Source organism: Camarhynchus parvulus, chromosome 28, assembly GCF_901933205.1.
Source record: "Camarhynchus parvulus chromosome 28, STF_HiC, whole genome shotgun sequence".
NCBI lineage: Eukaryota > Metazoa > Chordata > Aves > Passeriformes > Thraupidae > Camarhynchus > Camarhynchus parvulus.
The window spans coordinates 2884354-2897213 of NC_044598.1; the positions used below are offsets into that span (position 1 = coordinate 2884354).

Genomic DNA, 12860 nt, shown 5'->3' on the forward strand with positions numbered 1-12860 from the left:
ATTTTTAAATCAACACTTTGATCAGGACTTGTCAAAACTCAACATCTGTGGGCCCAAACCTCCCATCAGCAGGAGCCAAGCAAGTGCTCCAGAGGCTGGATGCAAATTTTATTTCTCCTTTTCTTTTGGCAAACTGTGGAAATTTCCTCAGGATCTGCTGGCCTTTAGATTTTCATCCTGCCTAAGAGAAGGCAACCAAAACAAACTTCCAACACACAGAGCAGCTCAGCAATCCCACCTTGGGGCTCTTTAGCAACCCCAGAGTGTCACCTGTGTCACTCTCAGTCTCCTTTAGGACTGTCCAGGAGTTCCAAAGGGCAGCAGGTCACAGGGAGCAGCCACTGTGGCTTGGATCCTGGGTGTGCTGAGTGCTTCTGACTGAATCATTTCCAGCTGCCAAAGCAAAATGAGCATGAGGCCTTTGCCAGAGGTGTGTGATGAGGGAGGAACAGTTCTCCTGGCTGTTCCCTGGGAGGGAAATATTAGAATGGAACAAAGGGAGGTCAGTATTGATGCTGTTAAAGGCAAAACTATGAAAAAAAAAAGTTAGAAACTTATTTTAACTGAGGCAAGTAACTCACAGGAATAGCACAGATATAAGGGAGAATTTAAGTGGAAAAGAGAACCTGCTGTTTGTGAGTATCTTGTGTTTCTGTCTCAGCCAAACTGCCAAGAGGTAAGGACTGGCAAACCCACTGCATGAGCCAGGCTGGTAACAAGAAGGCAGGTATGGAACAGCTCTGTGGTGCTTTTCTGGACCTTCAAAAAGACTGTTTAGATATAAACCTCAGGGTAAAAGGTATGCAAGAGGGGGGAGTGTGTGTGTGTGTGTGGAGAGTCCAGGTGGCAGCTGCTCTGTTTGGGGCAGCGTCCCAGAGGGCACAGGGGATGCTCTGACAGGCGAGGCTGCTGTGTTTGGGGCTGGGTCGCACAGGGGATGCTCTGACAGGTGAGGCTGCCCTGGCAGCACAAGAACCAACACAAGGCTGTGGATTAGGGGATGCATCAGGCTGCTGGCTGGAGGAGCTGCTACAGGTCAACAGGCACCTGGTAGGAAGCAATGAGGAAACCTGTGATGAAGGCAGCCCTGAGACGCTGTGTGGAGAGCTGCAGAGCTCGGGAGGGGGCACCGAGAGCTCGGGCGGGCCGGCTCGGTGCGGCTCTGCCGGAGCCTGGAGCGCAGGGCCGGCCCGTGAGGCCTCAGCCTCTCCCTGCACGGCCTCGAGGGCTGGGCTGGCGGGGTCTGCGGGCTGAGCCGCGCCCGTCCCTCACAGCTCGGGCCCGGCCCGCTCCGGGCACCGCTGGCGGCTCCGAGCGGTGCCGGGCCCGCCCTGTGCCGCCATCCCAGCGGCCGCCAAGGCCCCACCCGCCCGGCGTGGCCCAACCGCGGGCCCGTAGCGGGCGAGGAAGGCGGCGGCTCCGCGCTGGGCCCGGCCGCGCCCGGTCACGGGAGGCTCCGCTCCCATCCCGGCCCGCCCCGCCATGGCAGCCCGGTCCGCCACCTTCCCACAATGCCCGGCGGCCCCGCCCCGCTCCAGGAACGCGCGTCCGTGCGCCCCCCGCGACCGGCCAACCAAACCCTGCGCTCCCATTGGCCGTGGCGCCGCGTCCCGCCCGTCCGGGCCCGCCCCGCTGAGCGCCGCGCTCTCCCATTGGCCCCGGCCGCTGTCAGTCAGCGCTTGTTTTCGGCGGCAGCGGGTTGGGTTGCGCCGGCTCGTCGGTGTCTCGGCGGAGCCGTGCGGAGGGAGCGGCGGCGCAGCCGGGCGAGAGCGGCGCGGGGGCGGCGGCGGCGGCGCTGGCGCTGGGCCCGGCCGCAGCACTCGGGGCCGGGGCGAGGCCGGGCCGGGCCGGCGCCGCGCAGGGCGGGAGGGTGGGGAGGGAAGGGGGCGCGGGACGCGGGACCGGGCCGGGCCGGGCGCTGCCGGCCGTGCGGAGAACGGTGGTCGGTGCCGGGGGGGTGGGGGGGTGGGCGGGGGCGTCCCGGCCGCGGCGCGACCATGACTCTGGAGTCCATGATGGCCTGTTGCCTGAGCGACGAGGTGAAGGAGTCGAAGCGCATCAACGCCGAGATCGAGAAGCAGCTGCGGAGGGACAAGCGCGACGCTCGCCGCGAGCTGAAGCTGCTGCTGCTGGGTGAGTGAGGGAGCGAGTCCGGAGCGCGGCGCCGGTCCCGCCTCAGCGGCTGCCGCGGGGCTCGGCCCGGGGCTCGGCAGGTCCGGGTGGCCGGGCCGGGCGGGGAGCGGGTGTGGCGGGGAAGCGGCGGGAGCCATCCCCGCCTCAGCCCGGCGCTCGGGGCCGCTCCCGAGCCGTGCGGGGCGGCCGCCTCATTGGCTGCCCTTTGTTTGATTTTGTGATGCGTTCGCTGTCAAAATGGGTTTTGACACGAGCAGGAACTAAGCGGCTGGAATTCCTGGTGCTGAGGGCGGGCACGCGCGAATTTGTCTCGGGGAGAGGATTCTCAGCAGTGCGCTGGGAATCTGCTGGTGGAGTTGGTGCTTTTCAGGATGTGTGGAAAAACGGGCCTGCAGCTCCTAAAGGCAGAGTTTCCCCTGGGGCAAGGGCTGGGCAGGGCGGTGTGGAGGTTCTGGAGGGGACAGACATTCCCCTGTTAGTGGGAATGCACAATGGGGAGATGCCCGTGCTGTTCAGAGGTGCAGATCACCTGTGCAGCCGTGAGAATCTAGGTCTGAGGGTGGAAACAGGAGTTTCATCTGTGCCGTGTTCAGATGAGTTTCCAGGGATGGGTAATCAGCTGCAAACTGAGTTGCAGGCATGTGCCTCCTCCTGCAGCAGTGTGTTTGATGTTCGTGCCTAGGTAGCCCCCAAAATTTGAACTGAAGTTTCAGTTTTCGTGCGTGCCGTGATTTAGCATTGCTTGTGTGTCAGATATATCCTGCTTTGTGTCATGAATACTGTATTATCTTGAGATGAAATCTGAAGCAGATCTGATGGATCTGTTGACAAGCCATTAAGGTCCAGATGAAGAAGGAGGCTGACCCTTGTGAAAAAAAATCCACTTTGCAGAAGTGTGTGTGCCCAGCCCCTTGGAGGGCTCCAATACCAACATTGGTGCCTGGTGATAAATGTCAAATAAACCCCAGGGCTTTCCTTTTCACCCCGAACCCTTCACAATTAATGTATTGCTATTCTTTGTGTGAAAGGTAAAATTGAAGGCTTCACATTTCTGCTCTTTGGAGATGCTGTGGCAGTTTTCTGTAAGGCTTCTTGTCCCTCACTCTCATGCTTCCCTAAAAGCAGTCCCACAGAAGCAGCTGTGTCAAAATAGGTTGTCGCTATAGGATGGATCTGGGTTAAGAAGATCCCACTGGATCTAAATATTTCACTTTAGAAAGAATTCAAATTGCTCAAGAATCCTTTGTGCTTTTCTAAAAGATACAGATTCAGCATCAGATTAAAAAAAAAACATATGGAAGGTGGTTATTAATGGATAAGCAACATTTCTAGGTGTAGGCAGTGTTTGCAGGATGCTTTTCACTGGTCACAGCACATTGCCCACCTTCAGCTGGCACAGGTAAGCTGTGTTCTTTCTCCCTTCTTGCAGGGATTTCTTCGGTGTTGCTCCTGTTCTATGCAGTTCTTATATTCACAAGTATTAAAGATTGGCTTAGTGAGAGGGCTTTCCCAAAATCTCCAAGATTTTGAGTGTGTGGAGGGAGTTTCCACCTTGTAGAAGCTGTTATGTTTTTCTTGTCGCTACATCTGGTGACAGTTACTTTGTTGAAGCCTAAAACAGAAAATTAAGGTGAAGAATAAAAGTGCTGATCAATGATGAACCTGTTAATAAGAAATTCAAGGTGTTGGACGTTGCCATCTGGTACAAAGTAGTAATTTGTCTTTTTACTGGGTGGGGAGGATATTTTGTACAAAAATTATTTGTGATTAAGCATGGGATGCTGTTGACTGAGCAATGTATTTACTGGGGGATCATGAGGAAGTTACTGTAAACTCTGCTGCTTTCACATGTTGGCAGAAGAAGTGGTGAATTCAGATTATCTCCTGTCATATTAAAAAAGGACTTTGTGCCCTGAGAGTTGTAGATCTTGCCCACCAGAGCTTGTAACCTGCTGGTGTAGTGCTGTGCCTCAGGGAAAGCAAAAGGCAGCTTTAAAAAAACCCAAAACCAAACAAAAAACCCACCACTAAGCAAAACCAACCCCCAAACCAAAAAAGGGCAGTGATGGAGTGACAGGAAGAATCTGTGTTCAAACTCTTAAGTCCTGAGGCAAGCAAAGGTCTGGTATTGAGGTTTCTTTCATATTTTCATTGTTGAAATGCTTTGAAGCACCACCTTTTTTTTTTTCCCTCTCAGTTTTGGTCACTGTGGTAAAAGACAAGGAAGTATTTCTCACCACACTGACAGAAACCACAAAAGATCTCAGTTTCCAGTTTTTCCCCCACTTAGGGTGCACCTTTGTATTCAAGATGGAGATAGTTTGCTGCGTATTGATAGTGTCTACAATGTTAATTTCTGGCTGTGCTGAAGTGATTTCTGTCGTTCTTGCTGTTCATTTCAAACATTCTGCTAGTTAGGTGCTTGTTGCTTTTTATCTGAGCATTTTTATTTGTTTGCCTTTTAACCTACCAAGATAAAGCGAGTAATTGAGTATCTACATGGGAGTATTAATTGTGTATTGGGATGAATGAGATCCTGTCTGAATCCATCTCTCCCCTGGTGTGAGGAGGATCTGGTGGTGCCTGTGGGGAGATCCAGGGCTCTGCCAGCATTTTAACTCTAGGTCAAAAGGATTTGTATCACTGACATGATATATTTTGACTTTTTGAGTTTTTGGTCTCTGTAGCCAGGTGAGCTGGGCCGCTGTGTTAGAGTGGTGTGGGGTTTTTATCAATATCCTGCATAATGATAGCAAATTTTAGAAGATTGATCAAAAGCAGTCCACAGAAACATAGTGGTGTCCGTTTAGGCTGCTGAAATGTGGAGTTGAGCTGATCCCGAGTGACATCTGGCCTGGGTGTTCCCTCCACAAGGACCCTGTGCACGGGGCGATGGCACCGGGGACGTCCCAGTTGAATTGTGAATTTAGCAATTCTCTCTAACTGCCTGGATGCCATCTGATGGCGTTTTTCTCTCCTGCTCACCCTGTTAGAAAGTTCCCACTGTCCTTTGGTATCATCTGGTGGCCTTCACATGCTGAGTGACACTCCTGTGTGGGGCCATAAATGTAGGAGTGGAAAGGACCTGCCCGAGCGACGGTGCAGGAAGCGCTGCCCTGCGCCGTGTCCTGCCCTCCCATCTGTTCCCAGCCCGGCAGTAAAACCTGAAAAAGAAGGAAGAGAAGGAAGCAGTGGCCTTGCAGAGCAGGCTGCAGCCCGTGGGGACCCAGGCACGGCACCGACAGCTGGAGCAGTGGCCTACTCTGCTCTCCCTGCCAGACGCCATTTTTAACTCTCTCCCATCCAGAGCAGGATCGCAGCAATCCTGCCACAGGGAGCAAAAATTTGGGATACAAGGCACATGTGCTGCCCGACTTGTTCATGGCAGATAGAGTTCCCTGAGCTCTGTTCTCTTTTAGAGTTGATTTATTTTTTTCCTGTTGTGTTTGCTTCTTCCCTTGCCGCGTATAAAGCAAAGAAGGTTTTGTGCCAAATTAGAACAAAACAAAATTTGCTCTTTGCTGGGCTTCTCCTGGCCATTCACTGCTGGGTCTGTAGCACTTTTCTGCCTTGAGAGTGTGTCCAGGCCCTTCCTGGCTGTTGTAGCATCTTGCTGGAGTATCTGGGAATAGGTCAGGTGTGACGGGCAAGGGCCTCTTGACGCAGGACGTGTGGGAGTGGCTGTAACGTGAGATTTGGAATAAGTACCAGAGCTACTTTTGAAGGCTGCTGGAAAGGACAGGGTGTCTTCCTTCCAGGCTGCCTTTTTACCAGTCTGGGAAGTGACAAAAAGAAGGTTGGGAGTGGTGTATGCTTGGGTGTAGTGATAGGAGCTTTCATCTCTCGTGGATTTTGCTGCTGGTGGCTCCTAATTCACTTTTTTGCATCCTGTAGGCACTGGGGAGAGTGGGAAAAGCACGTTCATTAAGCAAATGCGTATAATTCATGGCTCAGGCTACTCTGAAGAGGACAAAAAAGGCTTCACCAAGCTGGTGTACCAAAACATCTTCACTGCCATGCAGTCTATGATAAGAGCCATGGAAACCCTGAAGATTCTGTACAAATATGAACAGAACAAGGTAAGTTTGTCAGTTTTTGGACAAATCTTTAGTCAGTGAGGATTTTGAGTTCTTATTTCTTTGTGTCTTTCTGCATTGCAGCCTCAACCTCCCTGAACTCTTTTCTATAAACTTTTTATGATATTTTCTTGATAGCCAACTCCTTTTGCTTGGTTCTGTTAAGGGACAGAAGAACTTTGCATGGTTGGTGCATGATGTGCCTAGTGAGTGGTGGGAACAAGGGATTGGGGTATTAAGGGATAGGATGTGTGTTATTTTTACTCCTTTTAAGGATTCAGAGTTATTAAATGTGTTGGAATTTTCTTTGCATGTGTTGCTGTTCTTATTGGAACTTGAAGCTGGCAAAATATATGCTGGACCCAAAAGACACAGACCTGTGCTGGTAGTTACCCCTGTTTCTGCAATGCTTCTGTTTTTCTGATAGCTACTGACCAAGGCTACAAACCTTTCTTGAAGAATTTTGGTCTCAACCACAGAAACATACTGATTTTGGGACCAGGAATTAATTTTAGACAGATCTGATCTAAATTATTTTATCTTTTTGAGGGGGAGGACAGTGAGAGTGAGGGCATGCCAGGAAAATAGATTTTTTTTAGCATATTTTGCTTTTTTTAATCCTTAATATCCTTAATGTTTTGAAGTTGTGTTTTATCTGACCTATCACACAGTGTCTTGGAGCTGATTTTGAATAATTGTTTGTAGGGATTAGATGGTGCCCCTTTCCTGTCTGTGGTGAGAATAGGCAGAGTGTGAGAAGGCTTTCCCTGTGCTTTATGTGAGGCATGGTGGAGGGGTTCTGCTAAATAAAATCTGCCAGCTTTTGCTTGCTATAACTTGTGCAGAACTTCATTTTGGTTTTTATTTGCTGGGGGCATTGGCAAAAGCCCCTAGGTGTGGATAATCACCTCACAGACACCACAGGCTGTGGTAGTTACTGTAGTCCTTCCTTTGTAGGGTGGCTGTTTTTATACCCCCCAGTTTTGGTTTTTTTTTTTTTTTAACTTTTTCTCTCTTTTCTTCTTCTTTTCAATCTCCAGGCCAATGCAGTGCTGATCAGAGAAGTGGATGTAGAAAAGGTCATGACATTTGAGCAGCCATATGTAAGTGCAATTAAAACATTGTGGAATGACCCTGGAATACAAGAGTGTTATGACAGGAGAAGAGAATATCAACTTTCTGACTCAGCTAAATAGTAAGTATACAATCACTGGCATGCTTGTGGTGGGAGTGATGCTCTAACAAATTATACCTGTCCACATTTTATTTATTAAAGTCCAGAGTTTGTTTCCTTATCGTTTGCTGCTTTTCCTGAGAGTCTGGTGGGTGTAAGGGTGTTCATACATCTGCTTCAGGATGTACCTGAGCCCAGAATCTCCACATTATTCCATCTGTATTGATCCTGGCTCTTGGGCAGCAGGAGTGCTGCTCCCTCTCATCAAGTTTGCCATATGTAACTCAGATTTTATTAATTACAAATCCATTAAGTTTGGCATTGTACAGAGGATGTTTCTACATTTATAAGTAGAAAAGCTCAGATGAGACTTGAAACATAAAGCATCTGCTGTGCTGAACTTCCTCTGTAGTAAAGATTGTCTTCCCCACTCCTATACAGAGTGGATAAAGTTGTTTTTAGTGTATCTGGCTGGTGAATTACTGTTCCCCAAAAATATTTTCTAGTTAGTTTCCACACCATACTTAAAATCATTCAGACAACTTCTGCCTTTCTCATTACTCTACAGAAAGACTTCATGTAGCACTTTGTACATCTGTATCTTTATGTACTGCAACCTAAGGTAGTTTTTTCCTTTTTCCTTTGTTATTTTTTTTTCCACTGTCCTGCTTGCAGCTATCTCAGCGATGTGGATCGTATTGCTACCCCAGGATATCTACCAACTCAGCAAGATGTGCTACGGGTTAGAGTCCCTACAACCGGGATCATAGAGTACCCCTTTGACCTAGAGAATATTATCTTCAGGTACTGGAGGTGTCTTCATGTTACAGCTCAGCTGGGCCAGCAGGGAGATGGTTTCAGGAAGGATAAGTTGGGGCTTGCTTCACTGTGTCCACATGGTTTCAGTGGATGTGTGATGGGTGCTGCTCTGATGTTTAGGCTCTCAGAAAATTCAAAACTTCAACCTGCTTTTGAATCAATGACACTTCAAAACCCAGGGAACCATCTTGGTGTCCTTCCTGGGAAGGATTGCACTGCTGAAATTGTGATTTGTGAGGCAGCTGAGGGATGTGTTGAGAGCTGAAGCCACCAAAGGCTGACACTGTGCAGAAATTCTTCTTTGTACACAGCACCTGCCTTGGGAGCTGGTTTTCTGTGCCCACCTTGTGCTCTCAGAGTGGCACCAAAACTTGCTGCAGCAGCAACAGACGGTCTTTGCAAGCTTAAACCAGAAACTGAGCCTGGCATGACCAGGCTGAACCCAGCAATATTCCTGTGTTTCTCTCTGGCTGCTCTCTGCCCTTCCCCATCACGCTGTGGCATTGCCAGAGAGGAATAAAGGAACCTGCATCCCCTCTTTTAAACCGTTTAAACTCCTCTCCCAGTTCTGTTTTGCTGAGCAGAAAAACAGCAAAAAAAAACCCTGGGAGGAGGTGTAGGATTTTCTCAAAGGTGAACCACGTGTGGCACTTCAGGTGAGTGCCAGAATAACTTTAGTGTACTGTACAGGTGGGACTTGAAATTGAGAGGCTGAAGTGCTTGACAGTTAAACAGCACATTCCAATAAAAGTGTAACAACTAAAGAAAGATTTAGGTGGGGGAGAAGCTTTGAGGCAAGCAGGTGCTTTAATTAAAAATAAAAATAGTTTGCTCATGTGACAGAGCACAGTTTTGAAGGACTTGTCTTTTCAGACTCAGGGCTGCTGCTGAGCAAACCAGAGCAGAATGCAACAAAAATGGTTAAGGGTGAATTTGGCATCACTCACCTGTGGCCATTCTTTCAGTTTGCTGTATTTCTGGACCATATTTTGTAAATTTGATGGTTTTTTAACAGGCAGATGCTGTCACATCCCTGTGCCAGGTTAACTGGAATGATAAAGACCCAAATTAATTCTCATTGTTTGCTGGTCCTTTGCATTCAGAGAACTGCAGCTGCCTCTGTGATATTCTTATTTACTTCTCTTCCTTAGAATGGTGGATGTTGGAGGTCAGAGATCAGAACGAAGGAAGTGGATCCATTGCTTTGAAAATGTGACTTCCATCATGTTTTTAGTAGCACTTAGTGAATATGACCAAGTTCTGGTGGAATCTGATAATGAGGTGAGCCAAAGAGTGGGAACTCTGCAGGAGGGAGGAAGAAAGGGAAAGAGGGAGGAATGTCTTTGTATTTCCTTGAAGGCTGGTACCCAGGTGCTTGGTGCCAAGTTGGATTAGCTGCTCTTATTGGTTTTGGCCTTCAGTTCTTGTTGCAAAAGGAACATGAGCCTCCACGGGTCATGATGTCCCTGAGGATGGAAAAGGCAGAGGGCATTCAAATCATCTGGACTTCTCAAGTGAAAAATGAAATTATCTGCAGTTGCAGAGTCCCTTGTGCCATGCACTGTGCTCCCAAATCACCCCTTCCCCTCCTCACTGAGTTTCTTCAGGCTTTGCTGTCTTGTGAGGTGGTGACTGCACTCTTTGAAGGTGCAAATCTGGATTTTAGCACTTGCTAATAGATCAAAAACATGCTATTAGATAAAAATAGTTGCTCTTTTTCTAGTAGACAAAATATGCTCACAAAGTACCATTGGACAGTTCTCTCAAATGACTGTTAAAGCATAAAATGACTTTTAAGTCTTTTGATGTGAAAAGCTTGGCAAATAAATGAACCTTGAGTCCCTCAGATTTTGCATTTCTTTTCCATTTACTGATCCAGCTTGAACCAGAATCTACCTGGGGCCAAAGTATTTTGTGTATAATGTTTGAGATGCTGAATTCCTACAGATCTGAGTGCATGTGCAGGCAGCAGAAAGGGATTTTAGTGCTCCTCTGTGAAAACAGGGCTTTGTTTTTCTGCTTTCAGAACCGGATGGAAGAGAGTAAAGCTCTCTTTCGAACCATTATCACTTATCCCTGGTTCCAAAACTCTTCTGTTATCCTCTTTCTCAACAAGAAAGATTTGTTGGAAGACAAGATCCTGTATTCCCACCTTGTTGACTATTTCCCAGAGTTTGATGGTGAGTGGATTTTAAGAGGGAACACTTGGTGGGGTGGAGGTGATTTGGTTAAAATTTAGTTGTTTTTTAAAGAACACTCAGATCTAGAAGGGGAAAAAGCATTAATTGGAGAAAAAATGCCTACAGCAATAAGAAAACATCACAAAAATATCTTAATAATGCATAGACAAGTGGAATCTGATAGGATGATCAAATAATGAGCCTCTCCTAAATGAAGAATTACCCCCTCCAATATGCACAATTAACTTGTACATATAACCAATTTCATGGCAATTTACTGGTTTTCTGGGCCTTTTAACCCTCTAGTCAAGAGGTGACTTCAGTCTTTGTTTTGAGAAACCAACTGGTCAAATACCCAAGTTGTTTAAATGATGGTGCTAAAAAAAAAATCTTCCTGCAGCTTGAAATTCTTATTAGCATGCCATTTGCTGTTGTGGGGAAATAATATCTATGTGAAACAGAGAATTTCCCATCTGAAACAAAACTCCTTAGCCAAAATATTATTTCAGGCTCTTCAGTTGAGTGCATTTAAAGCTGGCTGGTTACACATCTGTACAGGGCTGAAAATAAAATCTAAATGGTGGAGGATAAATCAGGCAATACTCTTCTTGCCGTGCTCTCATGTATTAATTCTGTAATTATTTGCTTAAAAAATATGAGGTAAAGGAAGAATTACCATCTTGCAAACAGCTTTCATCTTTTAGAGGAGCAGTGGAATTGCTCTTGGTGTGTCCTCCCACATCTGGAGTTCCTGCTTGGAGCTCAAGTTTTTCCAGCAGGCTGGGAGTGGCTGAAGAGCTGCTTCCCCAACAGGGAATGGAGTTTGTTGGGTTCCAAACTTCAAATGGAGCTTTAACAGCTGGAGACAGATCCCAGCATCCAGGGGTGTCCTGTACTTCCATTTTTCCCTGCAAGCAGCTCCTTCAAGGATGCAGCATGGCCTGTGAGTGGGAGGTTGCCCATCAGATTTCCTCTCAAGAGATGGTATTTGCCATGCAACAACAGCAGTCCTGTGAAAGAAATTGCAGTAGGTGACTATTTTCTGGGGACCTGTCAGCAATGTGAATTAAAAACTGGCCAAAATTCCCATTTTTAGCGCCTGTGAGGTGATCAGCTGGATCAGACTGACTGTACTTTTGACTGACAATAACCCTTGCTCCCAAAATTGACTCTTGTGTCTTTCAGCCTGTGAGATCCACCTGTACATTAGGAAGAAATGTACACCCCATTTCCATGGGGAGAGCATTCAGGGGTGTCTGTCCAGCATCTGCCACTGTTTCCCAGTGGATGCTCCCACCCTGGGTCTGAATTCCAAATGGGGTCTGAACTGACCCATCAAAACTGCAAATGCCCAGGGATTTGGTTAAATACCTGAAAACCATAAGGCACTTCATTTCTTGGAGCTTTGATCACATAAATAATCTTAATTTCTTTTTTAAAGCTGTGTAACCATAGGAAAAAAGTGCTGCTGGATCTGGGGGATGCATGGGAGTGAAACCATTCACTGGTTTCACTGTATATTAGGAAGAAATGTATATTAGGAAGAAGTGTACACTCCATTTCCATGGGACAGCATTTAGGGGTGTCTGTCCAGCATCTGCCACTGTTTCCCAGTGGATGCTCTCACCCTGGGACTGAATTCCAAAGCAGGGTCTGAACTGACCCATCAAAACTGCAAATGCCCAGAAAAGCATAAGACACTTCATCTCCTGGAGCTTTGATCCCATAAATAATCTTAATTTCATCTTTAAAGCTGTGTGACCATAGGAAAAAAGTGCTGCTGGATGTGGGGGAGTGAAACCATTCACTGGTGTCTCTGTTTGCTGCAGGCCCACAGAGGGATGCACAGGCAGCCCGTGAGTTCATCCTCAAGATGTTTGTGGATTTAAATCCCGACAGTGATAAAATCATCTATTCCCATTTCACATGTGCCACAGACACAGAAAACATCCGTTTCGTCTTTGCAGCTGTCAAGGACACCATCCTACAGCTCAACCTGAAGGAGTACAACCTGGTTTGACCTGCTCTGCTCTTGCCCCTTGAGAGGCTTCTTTATGAAGAAAAGAAAAAAAAAAAAAAAAGAAATTTTAAATATGACAGGATTAAAAAAAAAAAGTTTTAATTTTTGATGATGTAATGATTGCAAATTGTCTGATCTGTGGAGTGGCAAGTGCTCGGTGTTATCCTGGAGTCTCATGTCTCTGTCCACAGAGTAGTTGATTTCATATTTTTAACAAATTGCTTTTATGTCACAGTTAACGGGGATATGCCTCATTTCTTCAGCACCTTGCTTACTTCTTAATTTTTGCCAAGCAGCTAAGGCAGCCTCATCTTGATCTTTCCTTTGTTGCTAAGCCACTTTTTTTTTTAATTTTTTCCCCCTTTCATTCCCATGGTATATGTAGAGAAAAACAAAAATCCCCAACACTTTCCAGCTGAGATTGTGAATTCACTGGACTGTGGGAGTGCAGAATGCTA

At 47.2% G+C, this 12860-nt stretch overlaps 1 protein-coding gene across 1 annotated transcript; it reads left to right on the forward strand.

Annotated features, from left to right (window-relative positions):
* The first annotated feature begins 1942 nt into the window (after positions 1–1942).
* Positions 1943–12484, forward strand: GNA11 (G protein subunit alpha 11). Its single transcript, XM_030966652.1, has 7 exons — positions 1943–2133; positions 6028–6212; positions 7250–7404; positions 8059–8187; positions 9354–9483; positions 10229–10382; positions 12212–12484. The coding sequence occupies exons 1-7, from the start codon at positions 1998–2000 to the stop codon at positions 12400–12402; spliced, it is 1080 nt and encodes a 359-aa protein (XP_030822512.1). The 5' UTR covers positions 1943–1997; the 3' UTR covers positions 12403–12484.
* The last annotated feature ends 376 nt before the right edge of the window (positions 12485–12860 follow it).